The 20,683-nt window shown below is 32.4% G+C and overlaps 1 protein-coding gene across 1 annotated transcript; it reads right to left on the bottom strand.

The window, feature by feature from the left end:
* Positions 1–10,678: 10,678 nt before the first annotated feature.
* Positions 10,679–13,751, bottom strand: LOC120270007 (potassium transporter 5-like). Its single transcript, XM_039277016.1, is given in 9 exon segments — positions 10,679–11,960; positions 12,046–12,160; positions 12,302–12,354; positions 12,441–12,474; positions 12,476–12,702; positions 12,787–12,837; positions 12,920–13,168; positions 13,243–13,468; positions 13,559–13,751. Coding segments are annotated over 9 exon segments (2,265 nt in total). The 5' UTR covers positions 13,748–13,751; the 3' UTR covers positions 10,679–10,839.
* Between the last annotated feature and the right edge of the window lie 6,932 nt (positions 13,752–20,683).

Genomic DNA, 20,683 nt, shown 5'->3' with positions numbered 1-20,683 from the left:
GTCTTTGTTTTGGTTGTAACAATTATTTGAATGCATTGTTATATTTCTTGTTACATAAATCCAAACACCAATCTTTGGCTTGGTACTCCACAACTGTTTGCAGGATCCAGTTTGCATCAGATAAATAGATCAACGTTCATTGAAATTACATATCAACTGACAAACAAAATTAAATAGCCACACACATAAATCAACTACATGCATTTGTTTGAAATTTCAAGAAAGTGCAGGCATCCTTCAACCTTTTCCCCCAAATAACCTACACTTGGGCCATCTCATCCACCTATTTACACCTAGTTAGCTCCAACAAAATAAGGTCATCTTTCCCTTCTTCATTGACATCCAAACTCCTGGCAACTTAGTCCAACATGCTAGGCCACCTTGCACTAAGCACTAAGCACTAAGCTTTTCTCGAGTAGTATATGCTAGCTTTTCAAGAGAGATTGCAGCTCTCTTCACTGCCTATATAAGAAAAGGTGTTATACTAAATGAGAAAATTATTTACATTTAATATGAGCAAATTTTACTGTCATGCCATGTTAGTTATACTAAATGAGAAAATTTACCATGGTTGATATTTGTATTCATAGCTGAAAACTATTTTTGTGATATGCATCTTTGTTAGTATGTCACAACACATAATGTATAGCTCCATGAATTGGCTTTTGTACCCATTTCAAGATTTTGGGACATTAGTATCCTTATTCAATTTCCTAACATTAATTTTTTTATGTATAAACCAAGTTTAAGAGCTCCTACACTTATGAATACCACTAAATCTATTCATCGAAAGAAATCAATGTACTTGAAGACTGAAATTACATGAACTGGTAATATTCAAACTTTTTGCAATTTCTATTTAAAATAAAAAATTCCAGGCCCTAAGGCTTTAATTGGAGCTCCACCATGCTCCAATAACCCACCAAGGATAGCAAACCCTTCTCACCGAGCAGGGATCCACTCATTATCGGAGCTCCATCATGCTCCATGTTCATGTCCGAGTTGGGGTGAAGGTTGGGAAGAAGATGATGTTGACGTGGTGAAAACTTTACTGCTATGGACAGCTTTGATGATGTGGAGCCTATAACCCAGCCTTGTGATGTGACGACGAGAACTGACTGTGTTTTTCCTGGTAACTACTTCAGATTCTTGGATGTGGTTACTCACGGGTAACCTGCCGGAGAAATGAAATCAAAACTGGGCAACCTTTTAGATACAAATTAAAAATTAGTAACCAAAATAAAATAAGTCCAAACTTGAGTGACTACCAAAAATTTAAGCCAATTTTTCTCCCAAATATACTTAAGGTTTTGAGGTATATATAAGTTGTCCACATTGTCCCAGAAAAAAAAAAAATTAACCTTTCAACTACTGATCTTAACATTGATTTTTCAAAACTTGCTAATCTTGAGATTAGGATTAAAATGCTGGTGATCTAAAAATGTTACACTATTTTTTTTTATATATGTTTTGCATTAAATAAGAGACAAATTGGTTTTAAAATATAATTCTCAAGCTAATGCTATTATTTTGAGACAATTTATATAATAATTTGTAATTTTATTCCATGAATTTAGTTTGAATTCATAATATTATAATTAAATAAGTGCATCATTTGTTATTATTGAACTATATTTAAAAATGTAATTTGGTTCAAAATTACGAAAATAATTTTTAAAATATTTAAAAATTTATTTATTTATTTATTTTTAAAAAAAAAAAGCCTGCATGTCCATTAATGGGAATAGTGGATATTGCCACATGTGCAAGCTAAAAAAAAAAGATTCTAAAAAAATGGTGAACACTTCAAGTCAACATCTAAAACATTTAACCCTCATGTGTCAAACATTAAGATATTTGACTTTCATGTAGTAAATTGAAGATTTAATTCCTCCTAATGTATAGTTGTGGCATAATGAATGTGGGATGATTTATCCACATTATTAAATATATATATATAATATTAAAAAAATTCTCTTCCATTTAACATGGGACAATTAATTATAACTTCCTGAAAGTTTCAAAACATCCCAAACGGACCCTTTGACATTTGAATTTGTCAAACAATCCCTCTTTTTTCTGACAGTTTACTCTTCATTAAATACAGCTTACTTGATCCATCAATTTATTCTATCTTACAATATGTATTTCCCGCTTAAAATTATGAGTTTTTGCTTAAAATTATGAGTTTCCATTTAAAAATATGGGTTTACGCTTAAAACTTTGGGTTTCCTCTTAAGATTTTGAGTTTCCGCTTAAGAGTATGGGTTTCTGCTTAAAATTATGGGTTTCCATTTAAAAAACTGCGAGGTAATACTGTCAATATCAGCTACCTTTATGTCAGAAAGCTCTTAAAGTAACCTGTCAGAAAAAAGAAAGACCTTCTGGGAATACTCAAAGTCTTGAGGTTTTTTGTGAATACCTTAATTTCAGAGGGACTATTTGTTCATTACCAATTAAGGTTTTTGCTAAAAACTTTTATTCAAAATTTAAAATTTTTATTCTCATACCACCTAAAGATATATCTGTCAGACTCATCTAAATTATCGGTTCATTAGCAATGCTGAGCAATGTGCTCAAATTCAAAAATTTCTTAACACCCATAATTAACAAAAATTTAGCAAGGCCTAAATCAATATATAATCATTTAATTCGCATGAAGAAATAGATATTTCTTTTGATTTCTTCACCACCAAACCTAATAATTTTTAAAGATTATATAAGTTCTAAATTCATCACAAGGTTTGTTATTATTCCAACAACCTTTCCTCTATACATATACATATATAACAATTTACAGTTAGAATGCATACTACATTGTGCTCATGCACCACCTAATATATTGACATTCATATTTGAGAGTTCATTCCAACTTGCAGCAAATTCTTGTTATATTCTGCAAATCCAAAACCGCTGCCTGAAATTTCCCCCTAAGAAATCATAGGCATTATCCACAACCACTCTTTTCAATAAACCAGACTCTTCACTTGCCTTCACTTCATTGTGTCCTAACAAATACATCATACCAAAGTTCCAAAACTTGTTCATGAATTAAATGATTTGTCAAAAAAACACCCCTTTCAACTTGCTGATTTAAGATTGATTTGTCAAAACTATCTAATCTTGAGATTAGGATTATAGTGATGAAGATCTTTCAACAAACTTACCTATGATTATCAATGAATTGAAAATTTTGTATGGTATACTATTTTTTATTTTTACTTTTAATTTTAAATTTTTTTATTTTTTTGTGCTCTACATCAAATTAGAGACAAACTGGTTTTAAAATATAATTCTCAAGCTAATGTTAAGATTTTGATATAATTTTCTAATTATTTGTAATTTTATTCCATGAATTTAATTTGAATTCATAATACTATAATTGATTAAGTAAATTGCATCATTCGTTATTATTGAACTATATTTGAAAATGTAATTTGGTTGAAAAGTACTAAAAATAATTTGTAAAATATTTTAAAATGTGGTTTTGAAAAAACAAAAACCTACACCTAAATTGATAGGCATTGTGGATATTGCTACATTTGCATGCTAAAAATAAAAAAAAAAATTATTATAAAAACAAATTGGTGATAACTTCAAGTCAACATCTACATTAACGATTACAAAATATTAATCACCACTGCTTACAAAACATCAATCACCACCATGACAGATAAACAATAAAAAATTTTGACTCTCATATAACAAACGGTAAAATATTTGACTCTCATGTTGTAAATTGAGGATTCAATTCCTCTAATGCATAGTTGAGACATAATAGATGTCTGATGATTTATCTATGCTATTAAAAATATATATGTACATATATAATAGTAAAAAATTCTCCTCTATATAATGTTTTTGCTAAAGAATTTTATTCTAAATTTTAAATTTTTATTCACATACCACCTTATAATATATTTGCCAAACCAATCTAAATTATCGGCTTAGTGACAATAGTGAGCAATGAGCCCAAATTCAGAAATTTCTTCATGCCCATCATTAACAGAAATTTAGCAAGGCTAAATTAGTATATAATCATTTAATTCACATAAAGAAACAGATATTTCCTTTGATTTCTTGACCACCAAATCTAATTATTTCAGAAGATTATATAAGTTTAAACTCATCACATGGTTTGTCATAATTCCAACAACCTTTCCTCTATATGTATATATATATATATATATAACAATTTACAGTTATAATGTATACTACATAGTGCTCATGCACCACCTAATTAACATTCATATTTAGTAGTTCATATCAACTTGCAGCAAACTATTATTAGGAATCTGCAAATCTACAAATCCCTGCCAGAAATTTCTCTACAAGAAATAATCAGCATAATCTACAACCACTCTTTTCAACAAACGAGACTCTTTTCTTACATTCACTTCACTGTGTCCTAACACATACACCACACCAGAGCTCAAATACTTGTCCATGAATTAAATGATTTGTCAAAAAAACACCCCTTTCAACTTGCTGATTTTAAGATTAATTTGTCGAAACATGCTAATCTTGAGATTAGGATTACAATGTTGGCGATCATAAAAGCAACTTAGCTATGATCATCAAAGAATTGAAAATTTTGTATGTTACACTATTTTTTTATATTTTACATCAAATAAGAAACAAATTGGTTTTAAAATATAATTCTCAAGCAAATGTTATGTTTGTGATAGAATTTTCTAATTATTTGTAATTTTATTCCATGAATTTAATTTAAATTCATAATATTATAATTGAATAATTAAAGTGCATCATTCGTTATTACTGAACTATATTTGAAAATGTAATTTTCTTTCATGATAAATAAGAGATGGGAGAAGAGAATGAATGTGTTCATTAGAGTGAAACCAACCCATATATATACAAGAAGAATGTATATAGGAGTATGTATACTCAGGGGTATATACCTATTAATATACAATATATGTACAAGTAATATTATTACTCTAACACGCTCCCTCAAACTCACGGAGGGTCATAAACTGAGAGTTTGTCAACTAGAAACTGAAATTGAGAGACAGTATGTGCCTTAGTGAAAAGATCAGCAAGCTGTTGTGTAGAGGCAACATAAAAAAGAAGAATACTACCAGCAAGATAATGATGATGAACAAAGTGAATAGCATTCTCAAGATGCATTGGATGATCATGAAATATAGGGTTGGCAACGATTTTAATGGCACTCTGGTTATCACAGTATATAGGAGTGAGGACAGAGATAGAGACACCAAAGTCCATCAAAATCTGACGGAACCAAAGAACATCCTTAGCAGTAGAAGACATAGCACCATACTCAGCCACAGCAGTAAAAAGAACAACAGTAGATTGTTTCCTGCTTTTCTAAGAGATAAGGGAATCTCCAAGAAAATGCAGAAGCCAATAGTAGAACATTAATCAGAGGCATCACCTGCCCAATCAGCATCACAATAGGTGCACAACTCAAGAGAAGACGTGGCAGAGAAAAGTAAAGAGCGAGATATAATGCCATGAAGATAACAAAGAACTCGTAAGAGGGCACCGTAATGAGTAGAGTGAGGAGCACTCACAAACTGACTAAGAACACGAACAACATGTGTTATATCGGGCAGAGTAATGGTCAGATAGACAAGAGCACCAACAAGTGCACGATAGGGTGTAGGATCAAGCAGAGGCTCACCATCAGAAGAGGAGAGTCGGTGATGCAACCAATAAGAGTAGAGGCAATACGGAGATTAGTGATATCAGCTAGTCAAAAAATGTTAGATATGTACCTCTGTTGAGACACCAAGTAACCTCGACAAGAAAAAGCAACCTCAAGACCCAGAAAGTAATAAAGAGGGCAAAGATCTTTTATCTGAAACTCCGTGTGTAACCACTGTTTCAAGGGCAGAATAATATCAACATCATCACCAGTATTAACCATGTCGTCAACATAAAGAAGAAGAATAGTGATGCCTCGAGGAGTTTGCCGAGTGAAGAGGGCATAATCATGAGAGCTCTCGGTGAAACCAAGAGTAAGAACCACACTGTGAAACCGCTCAAACCAAGCATGAGGAGCCTGTTTGAGCCTATGGATAACTCGGCGAAGATGACAGACATGCTGAGATGGATGAGAGAAACTAGGAGTAGGAGTCATATAAACATCTTCAGAGAGATCTCCATGTAAGAAGGCATTGGTCACATCTAACTGATGAAGTGGCCAGTGACGAGTAGCAGTAATAGCAAAAGGAAGACAAATAGTAATCAACTTGGCCATAGGAGCAAATGTCTCCTCATAATTAATGCCATACTCCAGAGTAAAACCATGAGCAACAAGACGCGCTTTGTGGTGCTCAATACTACCATCAGCCCGAGTCTTAACTCGATAGACCCACCGACAGCTGATAGGAGTAATACCAAATGGAAGAGAAACAAGATCCCATGTATGCATGCGCTGAAGAGTATCAAGTTCCTTTGTCATAGCCTGTTGCCACTAGGGATGTTTCACCGCCTCACGATAAGACTATGGTTCAGAATATGAGCGAATAGTAGCAAGAAAAGCTTGGAAATCAAGAGAGTCGATAGAGGAGAGAGAAAGGGTATACTAAGCAGGAGGACGGCAAGGATGGTCTGGGTTACGACGGGGGACAACATGACCATCTTAAATAGAGGATGGGTAGGCGGAGAGAGGAGACTAATCACTAGAATTATTAATGCACCTAGAGGAAGGGGAGGGAAGAATAGAGGATATGTCTATGGAGACATCTGGATAGGGCACAAAATTGGCAGTGGTAGTGGAACTTGGAAGAACTATGAAGGGGAAAGAAGAGGATGCACTAGCGGAAGACTGAAGAAAGGAAAGATTTATGAAGGATGAAGAGAAGTAAGGGGTATCTTTAAGAAAAGTGACATAAAGGGAAATACGAAGATAGTGAGAATGGCGATCGTAACAGCAATAGCCCTTGTGTTCAGAGCTATATCCAAGAAAAATGCACATGGCAGAATGGGGAGAGAGTTTGTTTCTCTCAATAGTGGGCAAAAGAACAAAATAGGTACAACCAAATGTGCATTGATGACCATAGGAGGGAGGAAGGAAGTAAAGACGCTCATAAGGTGTGGTTTAAAAGAGAGTGAAGGTAGGAGTGCGATTGATAAGATAGACGGATGTAAGAATGGCTTCAGCAAGAAGGATTAAGGGACAGAAGAGGAAAAAAGAAGTGCACATGCAGTGTCTATGATATGGCGATGTTTGCGCTCAGTGTCACCTTTCAGAGTAGGTGTGTAAGGACATGATTGCTGAGGAAGAGTGCCAGTGAGTGGAGAGTAATGTGCAAAAGGATGTTGAAAGATACTCACGTGCCCCATCAGAGCAAAAGATCTTAATGCATTGAAAAAATTGAGGATATACCATTTGCGTAAATTGAGAGTAATTAACAAAAACGTCAGATCAAGAACGTATTAAATAAAGCCAAGTATAAAGTGTGAAATCATCAATGAAAGATATGTAATAGAAGAAACTGCCAAGAGATAAGAGGGGTGCAGGACCCCAAATATCAGAATGAACTAGATCAAAAGTAGATTCAAAAATAGATTTTCGTGAAGAGAAAGGAAGAGCAGTGGGTTTAGCGAGTTTACAAGCTATACATGGATGTGAATGAAGGGAAGAAACAGAACCAAGATTACCTGAACTTGTTAAGAGTTTCAGGTGAGAAATAGACAAGTGACCGAGGTGAGTATGTAAAAAATCAAGAGAACATACAAAAGCGGCTATATCAGAAGATGGAAGAATGGGAAGATGAAGAGAATCTAAGTGATAGAGGCCGCCAACTCTACATCATATCCCAGTCCTCTGGCCTATTAGATGGTCCTGTACAGTATAAGTAGAGGAAGAAAAGGTGACAGTGAGACCATGATCAGTGAGCTAACTAACAAAAAGAATGTTGAGAGCTAAGCCAGAGACATGATGGATGTTAGGAATGTCAAATGAAGTGGACTGAAGATGACCATGCTGTGTGACACGATGAAGGCTCGCATTAGCAGTGCAGACACTGGAAAAGGTATGAGGCATAGAAATAGAGACAAGGCTAGAGATATCTGCAGTCATATGATGAATGGCACCATAATAAAAAATCCTAGTGGAGGAAGACATACCAGAGACAACAGACATAACAGAGGAAACAGTGAAGGGCAGAGCACGCTGCATAGCATGAATCTGTTTAGTAAGCTGAACAATATGAGAGAGAAAATTAGCAGAGGAAGAAGAATATGAAGCTGAGATAGAAGTAGCATGAGGGGAAGAAGCAGGAGATTGAGGCAGAGGACGAGATTGTGATGACTGCTGCTTCTGTTATTGCTGATGGTTAAGACACTGATTCTTCATATGAATAGAATGCTTATAGTAATGATAGATGACAAAAGACCTAGAAGAGCCCAATGAAGCAGGAGTTAGTGGTATGCAAGATACTCGAGAGGAACGTGGATAGGTGATAGCGAGAACTGTGTCTGTAGGGATAAACCATGGAGATATGTGCTGAGACACATTTCTTCAGCAATAACACTACAAATGATATCTTCAAAGGATGGAAGAGGGTCCCGATTGAGCAGTTAAGCGTGAGCAGCCTCAAAATCAGGATAAAGATGCATCAAAAATTCGAAGATGCGCTGTGTTTCACGAGACTGAGTGCGATTTTTGCAACATGCGCATGTCAAGCAAGTGGACTCTTCCAATGAATCAATCTGACGCCACAGGGAACCACAAGTCACTGACATACTCCCTAATAGAACACTCATGTAGCTGGATGTGAGTAAGATCCTGCAAAATGGCATACTGACGAGTAGAGCTGGAATGCTCAAACATATGACCTTAGTGTTCCCACATTGCATGAGCAGTGGGAAGATTTCTAATTTCCATTCAAACATCAATCTCATAAGACTAACAGATAATAGTCATGGTACAATGATCAGCAAGTGTCCATGATGTATCAAGGATGGACGTTTGGGGAGAGGTACCGTCAACATAGCCAAGCAGATCCATACTGAGTAAAACAATTCGAACGGTAGTAAACCATTCTCTATAATTAGAACCATTTAATTTGATGTTGACTGGAGCTAGGAAATAAGGAGCATAGGAAGAGGGATGCCATTTTTTTTTTAATTTGAGATAGGGGAATAAAGTAAGTGGGAAACAAACAAATCTCGGGACTCGGATTTTTATATATATATATATATATATATATATATATAATAATAGATGCTATTAAACAGAATCAAATCTTGCGATATTTTTTTATAATATATATATATATTAAAATAATATTAGATGCGTTAAACAGAATCAAATTTCGGGATATTTTTGTTTTTTTTTGTTTTGTTTTGTTATATATATATATTAATAATAATAATAATAATAACAATAATAATAGATATTGTTAAATAGAATAAAGGAAGGAATCAAGGCAAAAGGATAATGACAAAAGCTTGGGACTTGAGCTGCTGAAAGAAAGCACGCCTGTTGGGGAATGAAGAAAAAGGAAAGGTTGTTGATGTTGACACATCGAATGGAGAGCTTGTCTGCGACTGTGGAGCAAGGCTGAGAAGCTTGTCAGTGACGAAGTTGTAGGATGGCGCAACATCGAGGACAGAGATCACGGCTTCGGGATGTCAACACTCGTCGGAGAGAAAACAAGGCTCGTGAGGATCTTATCAAAAATGCATGAAGATAAACAACATTGTCAATGCTTGTGAGGATCTTATCAACGTTGTCGACACTGTCAGAGAGCGAACAACACTCGTTGGAGAACGAAGGGCATGAAGACGACGGCATCGAAAGAGAACAGAGGAATGTGAAGCTCTTTTTAGGAAGGCTCGACATATGAATCTGGTAGAAGTGGACCGAGCAAACTTCGACGTTGGAAATAAATGACCGAACAAACGTCAACGTCATAGACCGGACTGAAATCCGGCAAAGATCCTGCGAGATCGGCTGGCATCTGATACCATGATAGATAAGATGGGAGAAGAGAATGAATGTGTTCATTAGAGTGAAACCAGCTCATATAAATGCAAGAAGAATGTATATAAGAGTATGTATACTCAAGGGTACATACATATATAGTATATGTACAAGTAATATTATTACTCTAACATTTCAAAAGTACTAAAATAATTTTTAAAATATTTAAAAATATTTTTTTAAAAAAACAGAAACCTACATATATATTGATGGGCATTGTGGATATTGCCACATGTGCAAGCTATAATTAAAAATAAAATATTGTTAAAAAAACAAATTGGTGAGAACTTCATTATCAATTACAAAATATTAATCACCACCATGATAAATAAGCAGTAAAATATTTGACTCTCATGTGGTAAATTGAGGATTCAATTACTCTAATGCATAGTTGAGACATGATGAATGTGTGATGATTTATTTATGCTATTAAAAATATATATACATATATAATATTTAAAAAAATTCTCCTCCATAAGTTTTTTTTAAAAAACAAATTATTCTAAATTTTAAATTTTTATTCTCATACCACCTTATGATATATCTGCCAAACTCATCTAAATCATCGGGCTCATCCACAATGTTGAGCAATGAGCTCAAATTCTGAAATTTCTTAATACCCATAATTAACAGAAATTTAACAAGGCCTAAATCAGTATATAATCATTTAATTCAAAAAACAAATATTTCCTTTGATTTCTTCACCACCAAATCTGATTATTTCTGAAGATTATAACTTCTAAACTCATCACAACAAGGTTTGTCATAATTCGAACAACCTTTCCTTTATATATATATATAACAATTTACAGTTATAATGTACACTACATAGTGCTCATGCACCACCAAATTGACATTCATATTTGGTAGTTCATTCCAACTTGCAGCAAACTCTTGTTTGGAATCTGCAAATCCACAAATCCCTGCCTGAAATTTCTCCTCAAGAAATCATAGGCATAATTCACAACCACTCTTTTCAATAAACCAGACTCTTCACTTGCCTTCACTTCACTGTGTCCTAACAAATACACCACACCAGAGCTCCAAGACTTGTCCAAAAAATTTCTCTCTTCCACACTTGCTTCAATCTCAGCACCCTCTCCTTCTTCCCAACTTTCATTCAAAATGAATGCGTCTAAATTTTGCTTCAACAACTGTTCAAATTCACTGCTCGCAATCCTTCGATCTTTATAACCGTACCTTACTATGCACCGATACATTTTGTAGTCCTTTGATCCTACTCGTCGGAGTAAAAACCGCTCTTCAGTAGGCACCTTGTTCACTGGTAAGTACTTGACGGAGACGAATACAAGCACGGAGTGGATGGCAGGGAGGTTAGTGAGGAAATGGCGGAAAATTGCTGGGATTCCTTGTGTTAATTCAGTGTACAAAAGTCCCACTCCAGGGACTCTAGAAATACCAAGATCAGAACCGAGGCTGCTCAAGTACTGAGCTGAAACTTTGTGCTCAACTTCAAACTCATGCCTCTTGGTTTGCACATAATGCCACACATACATCACAAAGTAAAGAACTGCTGCGAGTGAGAGTGGCAGGTACCCTCCATTGGTAAACTTGTAGAGGACCGAAGAGAAGTAGAGAAGCTCAAAAGAGCCAAATACGAGTACAAAACCGGCGATCAAAACTAGATTCGTTTGCCATATCATTAGCATTATGAGAACTAGCAAAGACGAGGTGACAAGCATCACTGCAACAACAGCAATACCATAAGCATTTCCGATGTTGGTTGTATCTTTAAAGGATGCGGTAACGAGCACGCAAGCGAACATGAGAACAAAGTTGATCTCCGGAATATAGACTTGGCCTTCATGCTTGTGAGAGGTGTGGACGATTCTAACTCTAGGGAAGCAACCAAGAGCCATGGATTGCTTGACGATGGCAAATGTCGCCGAGATCATTGCTTGGCTTGCTATGATTGATGCAAGGACTGCAATTACAAACATTGGCCAGTATACTGATTCTGCAAGAAGTAGCAGAGATTAATTTAAATTTTTGATTTTATAATTAAGCCGAAATAATTGTTTAACTTCGATTAGATCTTTTACCGGGTGTTGATTTGTAGAATGCATCAGATACATTATTTGGATTTAATGAGAGGTATGCTGCTTGTCCCAAATAAGCACAGATTAAGCAAGGATACACCAATCCAGTGAATGCAATCTATCAGAAAAACAACAGCAAATAAACAAGCTGAGTAATTTGTATGCATGAATTAAACTTTAAGCTTCATATATAAATGAAAAACAAATCAATTGAATTCGAGAATCATATCGGTTATATATATATATATATATATATTACCTGGATTGATCTGACAGAGAAATGACCAAGATCAGCAAACATGGCTTCAGTTCCTGAAAATACATGCAGATAATTTTTTTAGTGACGAGATTTTCATTTAACATGAGTTTTAATTTGAGATGATGGTTAAGAAGCATGCCTGTCATGCAAAGAACAACTCCTCCAAGAGAAATCCCATGCCTTTTTGGGATCACTCTGAAAGTAATACACAATGTACACTGGATTGAAAGCCTTGAGCACACTATGGTCATGCCTAATCAGATTCACTATGCCGATGACACCGATAAATGACAACCAAACAAGAATCGCCGGAGCAAACGTGTATCCAACTTTATCGGTTCCAAATCTCTGTATCGAAAACAAAACCACCAAGATCGCCACTGATATCATCGCCACCGCATCTATACCAACAACAATACAAACATCAAACACTATTTTGTGCTATGTCGGATACCATGCTATATGCAATATGTTACAATAATTACCTTGGCTAATTCCGGCATCGATCTTTCTGACACCATCAACGGCTGACAGAACTATTGAGAACACCACATCAGATTTCAATTTGAATTATATGTGGTTGTGATAAGAAGAAGGCTAGAGTTTGTAAATATAGACCTGAAATGCAAGGAGTGAGGATTCCATCACCAATGACCATGCAAGTCCCAAAAAGAGCAACAGAGAGCAACACTGTTTTAGCCCAAGTACTCTTCTCAATGGTTTTTTTTATCATCTCAGCTCTTTTCAGATTCTTTGTTGGCAAATTCAATTGATAAGAAGAGAGTTCCATTTCCTCTGCATTCTGGTTTGGAACAGCACTCACTTTTGAATGCCTACATATCAACGAGTACAATGCAAAGGTTCCCCCTGTTTTTGCACTCATTCATATTAGCAAAGTTTTAAACAGTTAATAAACTAATTAAGCCAGTAATTAAGTATACCATCTCCGTTGTCATTAGCCCAGAGGACAATGAACACATATTTGATGAGAGGAAAGAAAGTGAGTGAGTATATGATAAGAGATAAAGCTCCAAGTATGTCACCATGGCTTGGTACTCTGTCAGGGAATATGCTAGAAAAGACATACAATGGTGAAGTTCCAAGATCACCATAAACCACTCCTATACTCTGATAAGCCAATTGCATCACTGTGGCTATAGATACAACCTAAGAAAACCAAAAATACATAGTGAAAGATTAGAAGAGAGACAAACATAAACATGAAAAGGGAAAGGGAGAAGAGGGAAGTGCACTTACTTTGGAAGCAGAGGACATGGAAGAGATCTTGTTGGCTTCTTTGTCCAAAGAGTCTAGTCTATTGAAGTGTTTAGTCTTAGGAAGAGGAAGCTCTGGTGCTTCTTCTTCTTCTTCTGTGTTTGTCTCTTCTTTATGATCTATTTCTATGTTTAGGACAATGTCCTCATGAGCTTGGGACTTGTCTTCCATGGTTGTGAAGAAGAGAAGAAAACACAGAGGTAAATAATGGAGGTTGAGGCATTATATAGAGGTGGTGGAGGGGGAAGTGAGGAAAGGAAGTGGAGTTCCGAGTTCCTAAAGTTTGACCAAAGGTAGGCTACTTGGCACGTGTGGGCATGGTGAGATCCTCCATTCTTGGAATATTCCAGTGGGCCCGAGGTTTTAGTTGACACGCGTGGGATTAAGAAGGGGAGGTGTTAACAGAGGGAAGGTCAGGGTGGTTCTCTTAAGTTGGTCAATGGCCGACCTGCTTCATTGATGTTTGTGTATAAAATTTCCTTTGTCCTAATGCAACTTCTTTCAATTGTTTTCTTGCAAATATTATATATATATATGAATAGATTATCTACAATTTTTTATAAATAACTTATCTACATACATCACTTTATAGATTTGAATCCAACTTCTTCAAATCATTCATTTTAGTGAACAACCATATAAAAACAATGCTATTGAACAGTATTAGAAATAATAAAAGATGAGATTCGTATTATTCTTATTTCAACCGTTCAATTATTATTACAAAAATAATAAAATAAATTACACATGTTTACATGATTTGCATGGTCCAACTCCTTTCCCCTTTTCTTTATCTTTTTATATGCTTTATGAACATCCACAAATGATGTGTTGCCATATGTACGTGATATATATATATATATTAAAATTATATAAATTAATGGTAGGGTTGCAACTTGCAACTTAGCATGTCAAAACATTATGATTGAAGTCAATAAAATTTAAAAAAACAAAATTAAATCGATTTTTATTTAATAATATTAATCAATAAATTTAAAATTATAACCATGGTTAGATTGCAACTTGCAACTTAGCATGTCAAACACTATGATTGAAGTCTACAAATTAAAAAAAAAAAAATTAAATGGATTTTATTTAATAATATTAACCAATAAATTTAAAATTGTAACAATGGTTAATTTTTTTACATAAAATAAATAAACCATAGTTTGAAAGTTTTATTTTTATTGTTGAGCTTTGAAATATAATTATTATATAGATGTGTGTATACATGACGATAAATAACGTATTACTTGTTTTTTTATCAATGTAATATATTTATATATTAAATTCTAATTATATCAAATATTTTACGATAGTAAAATTCAGTTTATTCTTTGTTTTTAACACGCAATTTCTTTGTCAAAAATATGTGATTTCTTTTTAATTAATTAAATACAATGACATTTACTCCTTTTCAATTTTATCGGTCAAAAACAATGATAACCAAAAAAATATGGAAGTAAATTGTATTTATTAAGTGTTCTTTAGACTAATTAAACATACTATGACTCTAGGCATAGTTTGATTTATATATATATATATATATATATATATATATATATTAATTTAACAAAGCGAAGTTTTATTTTAAAGAAATTTAAATATCAATTTATTGAATTATTTATTTATATAAATAATATAAATAAATACAATTCCCTTGTAGCAGTGGGATGCTAAATATACATGGGATTTTGATAGTGAGAACTCTTAATCATTCTCAAACAGACTAGTAAACTATATATAGAACGTCGATCACGAAGGAAATAAAAAAACAAATATAAAAGAATGGAGAAGGTTGAAACATAAACTTTAAAATAAAGACACTTTCTTTTCATAGTCTTTATTGCTCACTAGATATTCCTAGCCATCGATTTTGTCTATGAAAACAGCTCCTCTTGTGAAACACATTTTTTTAATCAAGTAAATTTCTCCACAAAACTTGTAAAAATATTAATCATAAGTGTGAACATGTTGACGTTTAGTCAAACATATTAGAGTTTTAGTTAGATCTGTTTTGTGGTTTATTAGAGTTTATTTAATTATATAATTTATATAATTTCTTCACATGTAAGAGAATCTCCGTAACTAGAGATTTTTTTTTTTTTGAGAAGGGTAGCTAGAGGATTCGCATTTTTTTTAAAATATTTTTTAAATTCATTAATTGTGTGAAAAGGCCTTTTTTTATTTTGGATGAGTAGTTATTTATGTATTGTTATTTTGGTATATTTCTACCAATAGTGTATAGTTATTAATTTTTTTTGTCTCTCGAATTTTATTTTATTTTATTTTTTTTTGAATAAGGTCTCTCGAAATTGTTTTACGATTTGTTTTGTATATTTGAATGATAAAAGAGTAACTTAAATTTTGATAAAAATAAATTATCTTATAGAAAAGTAACTTTGTGATTTTATAAGTATTTAATATTTTCATAATAAAAGCACACAAACAAATACTAATATTTGTTCAAGGTAGGTAATCAAATATTATTTTTAAGAGGGTATAAGATATATTCATTCATTAAAAAATTTATAAGTTCAAATTTTTCTTATATACTTTTTTTCACTTTTATAAAGTTAATAGAGAAAGGGAAATTAATTAATTTGTTACGTATTATTTTTTTTTTAAGAAAGAAAACATTATGCCCTCACAGATGTGATTAAATTAAAAAAAATGAGATGGTCTTTCTTAATAGTAATGTAATAATAGAATAAATAAATATTATTTTCCTACAAATTTAGGTATCAAATTTGATCTAATAATACAATAAAAACGAAAAAAATTTAAATTATAAATTCTATATATCTTTTTAAGAACATTTTATCCAATATTTGAAATAAACTACACTCACTATGAAAAGTCAAGCAACCACTTGACCAATATAACTTTTCTTTTGTGGTCCTTTATGCATAAGTCGATATTGAAAGAAGATGAGAGGAAGATTCATGTTGTTTTCAGTGCACTAATTAACTTTACTTTTTGTAGTTGTTGATATTTTGTTTGAATATCTCAAAATTAATTGTATGTAGTCATTGATATTTTGTTCAAAAATTTATAAAAATTAATTATATGTTGTCATTGATATTTTACCCAAAATCTTTAATAATTTTGAGAAAAGCACATTTTATTTCCAAAATTATTTGTATATTTTGGAATCTATATTGCCTAATAATTTGAAATAGTAAATTTACATTATCAACAGTAAGTACACGGACAAGAAAAACACAAATTGTCAATACTTATCAAAGTTGTATTTTATATTTTATTAATAGTAAGAACCTTTTGTTTTTCAATAATAATTAAAATAACACAAAATAGAGAGAAAAAAAATAGACTAGCTAATTAAGTAAGATTTAATTGACATCTCTTATTCCCAATTTCCAAAAATTCTTTAAAATCTATTATTATAAAAAAAACAAAGATAATCCATCATTAATTAAAAAATATTATTCAAATCAATATTGATATATCAAAGAAAAATTTAATCAATTTTACATAATTTTTTCACCTATAATATATAAATTTAAGCAATATTCTAATTCCAAACCCAATCTTTTCTTACCATGTGCATGTGCATGTGGATTTGACTTTCATTCAAAGAGTACACAAATAAATGAAATGTGACATAAATCTAAACATCCACATCCATCCTTGCAAACACATAGCTTTCCATCTTATTCATTTATATAAATATATAAATTTATAAATATAGTTGAGGACAAGGCCGGCATATTAGACTTGTATGGAAGCATGCTGGGTCTTTCCCATAACTTGAAAGCTCCACTTGAAAGGAATCATACCTCCTTCCAAAAGTTTGTCTTTTAGGGGTGATATTCTTCATCTAATGCCATTATTTTCAAATTGTACATATGATATTTAAAAGTTTCATGCAAGAACAACAAGTGAGGAGAAGACTTCATGGTCTTTTAATGATCTAGCTAGCATACCAACTTTGAAGACTAATTGTGGAAATTGTGCATGCAAAGCCCATCTTTTTTATTTTTTTTGACGAAATGTGGACAAGTCACATCTACGGCATGTATAAGTAAGGAGTTATTAACTTAACACAATTGTGCTCTTACATGTGAACAAAGATTCAAACTTATCTCTTGTGTTATAACATAAATAATCTATTCAAAAGACTATGTGCTAATAGATCAAGGGGTCGTTGCCCATGCAAAACCTCGTTTGAAAGTTAATTTGACATTTGTACCCTTGATATATCAGAGATGAAGTGATAGAGTTTGAATAGATGCCATAGTTTGTGTGGAAATTTAATTATGTTGTGGATGCATCAATAGTAGTGTTGATTTTAGAAAATCAATGGTTGATACCCTCACATATTATTTATTATGTCCTAAAATCTGTTTTAACATAATGTAGAATTTTCTCTACACATTTCTTCTTGGAATTTTTAGTAAAAACATGCAAAATTTAAAAAAAAACTAATTAACTTAATGACCGAAGTTTTGCCATCATAATTGACTTAGAGGTCTTAATTTCTTATGGGTGATGCTCTTATATATTCAACTTAAACTTAACGTAAGACAAATAGAGATCCATACTTTATATATATTTGTCAATGTTTATTTAATTAGTTTGAAAATAGTGACTTGAATTGGACCACTCAAAATATCAAAATTAAACTGTCATAATGACCGATGTTTTGGCGTCTTCCTTAACCTAATTAAGGTCTTAATTTCTTATGTATACTATTGTCATATAGCCAACTTAAACTCAACATAAGACAAATAGAGATCCATGCATGCGTTATGTATATATCAATATTTATTAGTTGGTGCGACAATAGTGACATGAATTGGACCACTCGAGTTTTATATAATTATTGCCACTAAATGGACTAGAGCAGACAAGGTGAATTAAAAACTCTTTACTGGGACTATTCATTTAGATGTTTAAAATAATAGTTGTTCTTATATTCATGTCTAGGTTTATAAAGATTTTCATAAACATAACCGGGATAATAATCATAAACGACACAAATTAAATAAAATATATACGAAATAAAACATAAACAAATTATATAAATATTAAAACCTATTTTAATAATGATTTCATTAATATGATCTCAGGTTTATTATAGTTTGTGTGCCTTGTTTGATCTAGTTAGGTCTTTTTATGACCAGTAGAGTTGTCTCTATTGTAACTCGTTTATTATTTTATTTTTACTTTACTTTATTATTCTTTTTCTTTTTTTTCCCATAGTTTTTTGTTGCACTTTTTTATTTTAATTTAAGTAGTTCATCCACATTTTAAAATAAATATATAAATAAATAAATTAATTAGAACTTTTGATTAATTTTGTCACAATTCCAATCTAAGTATAGATAAAATATTATGTAAATAGGTGAAACCTTTGAATGATTTTGTATAGACCCAAATCTAGAGACAGATATTTATCTTGGCCGGCATTAGGGTCATTAGAAACTATAACTACGTACATGCTTTACTTTACCAACATGACCAAAACAGAAGCAATCCATTTATAATTAAAATAAAAGAAGAGGAGCCGTGTACTTGCCGTACAATAACCATTAACTACATGCTAGTCATTTTGTAAATAATCTCAATAAACAATCAAAATAAATCAATTCCAAAATGTCAAAGACTAAAAGTCAACCACTAGTAACATTTAAACATATCAGGAAGAAATATAGCCCTTTCAATACATCCATCCATTGTCAACTGCATGTACATCTAATCCTACATGCATCATCAATCAAGTCTTTGGAGGAGGAGGAGGAGGAGGAGGGGAAAGAGGAATAAGTAGCTTTCCAAATGAATAAAAATAAATCATTTCTTATGCATATACATAAACCACCAATCTTACTTCTGATCCCAATATTGTTATTGCTTAGCTAGCCATCTTGACATGCTATATAAACTTAATGGTGCTCTAAGTACTCATCCTAAAAATAAAAACTTGAACTCACCATGCCTGATCTATGGATCTTACTAGAAGTCTTTCCTAAAGTAGTGAGGAAGATTAACACACATCCATAGCACGAAACAAAGCACATGCATACAAGCTATGATCAACATACCCTTGATTAAGGCCATGTGCAACCAAGGTTGTCAGACCCGGCTCGGGCAATGACCCGGCTAAGCCCAGGGGTCAGGGGTCAATGGGTTCAACCGGGTCGAACCAGGGGTTGAACCAGGGGTCAATAATTAAATATAAAAAAATATTATAATAATTAATAATAAGCAAATATAATATTAAATCCATAATTATATTATAAAAAGCCTACTCAAATTTGATATTTAAATTGATAAATGACCTTATATACGATGGGAGTTTTCTAATTTGGTCATTTATTTTTTTATATTTTTTTAAATATTTACAAATTTAATATATTAATATATAATTATCAAACTTCTCTCGGTGTTATTTATTTATTTATTTATTTGTTTATTGGTTGATTTTTGTTAAAAATAAATAAGAAATTTAATTCACTAATTCTTATATCTCAATTGAGTTTTTTTATTTTGTTTTTAAATTTTTCTTATATTTTTTTTATTTAATTAGAATACTTTTAATTTTTATATTTTTTTATAATAAAATTACACTCATTTATTGTTTCATTTTCTTAATAAATTAAATTTTTAGAAAAGTATTTACATAATACATTAATATATTTTTATTTTTTTAAATGTTAATTTTTTTGTTGGTATATATATATATATATTGTAATTCTATTTATTGATTATAAATTATAAATTAATATTAATAAATATACACGATTTTGTGGTTTTTAATGAGAAAATAATAATAAATTATTAAATATTGTAAAGAAAAATTAAACATTGTGACCCGATTGACCCGGCCGGGTCAACCGGTTCCCGGTTGAACCGCCCGGGTCACCGGGTTTTTTAATACCCGGGTCAATGGGGTATACCCGGGCCGGCCACATGGCCGGTTCCCGGTTTTTCCGGTTGAACCGGCCGGGCCGGTCCGGGTCAAACAACATTGTGTGCAACCCTAATGATCGATGAACATGACTAATAAAACATGAGTCACATATATAGCCCAAACCTGGGATTTCATGATCTGCATATAGAGTCTAGAAACAAGAGAATGATTGA

Source organism: Dioscorea cayenensis, chromosome 10 (assembly GCF_009730915.1).
Source record: "Dioscorea cayenensis subsp. rotundata cultivar TDr96_F1 chromosome 10, TDr96_F1_v2_PseudoChromosome.rev07_lg8_w22 25.fasta, whole genome shotgun sequence".
Taxonomy (NCBI): domain Eukaryota; kingdom Viridiplantae; phylum Streptophyta; class Magnoliopsida; order Dioscoreales; family Dioscoreaceae; genus Dioscorea; species Dioscorea cayenensis.
The sequence above is the reverse complement of the archived record's forward strand: the minus strand, read 5'-3'. Positions and strand labels throughout refer to the sequence as shown.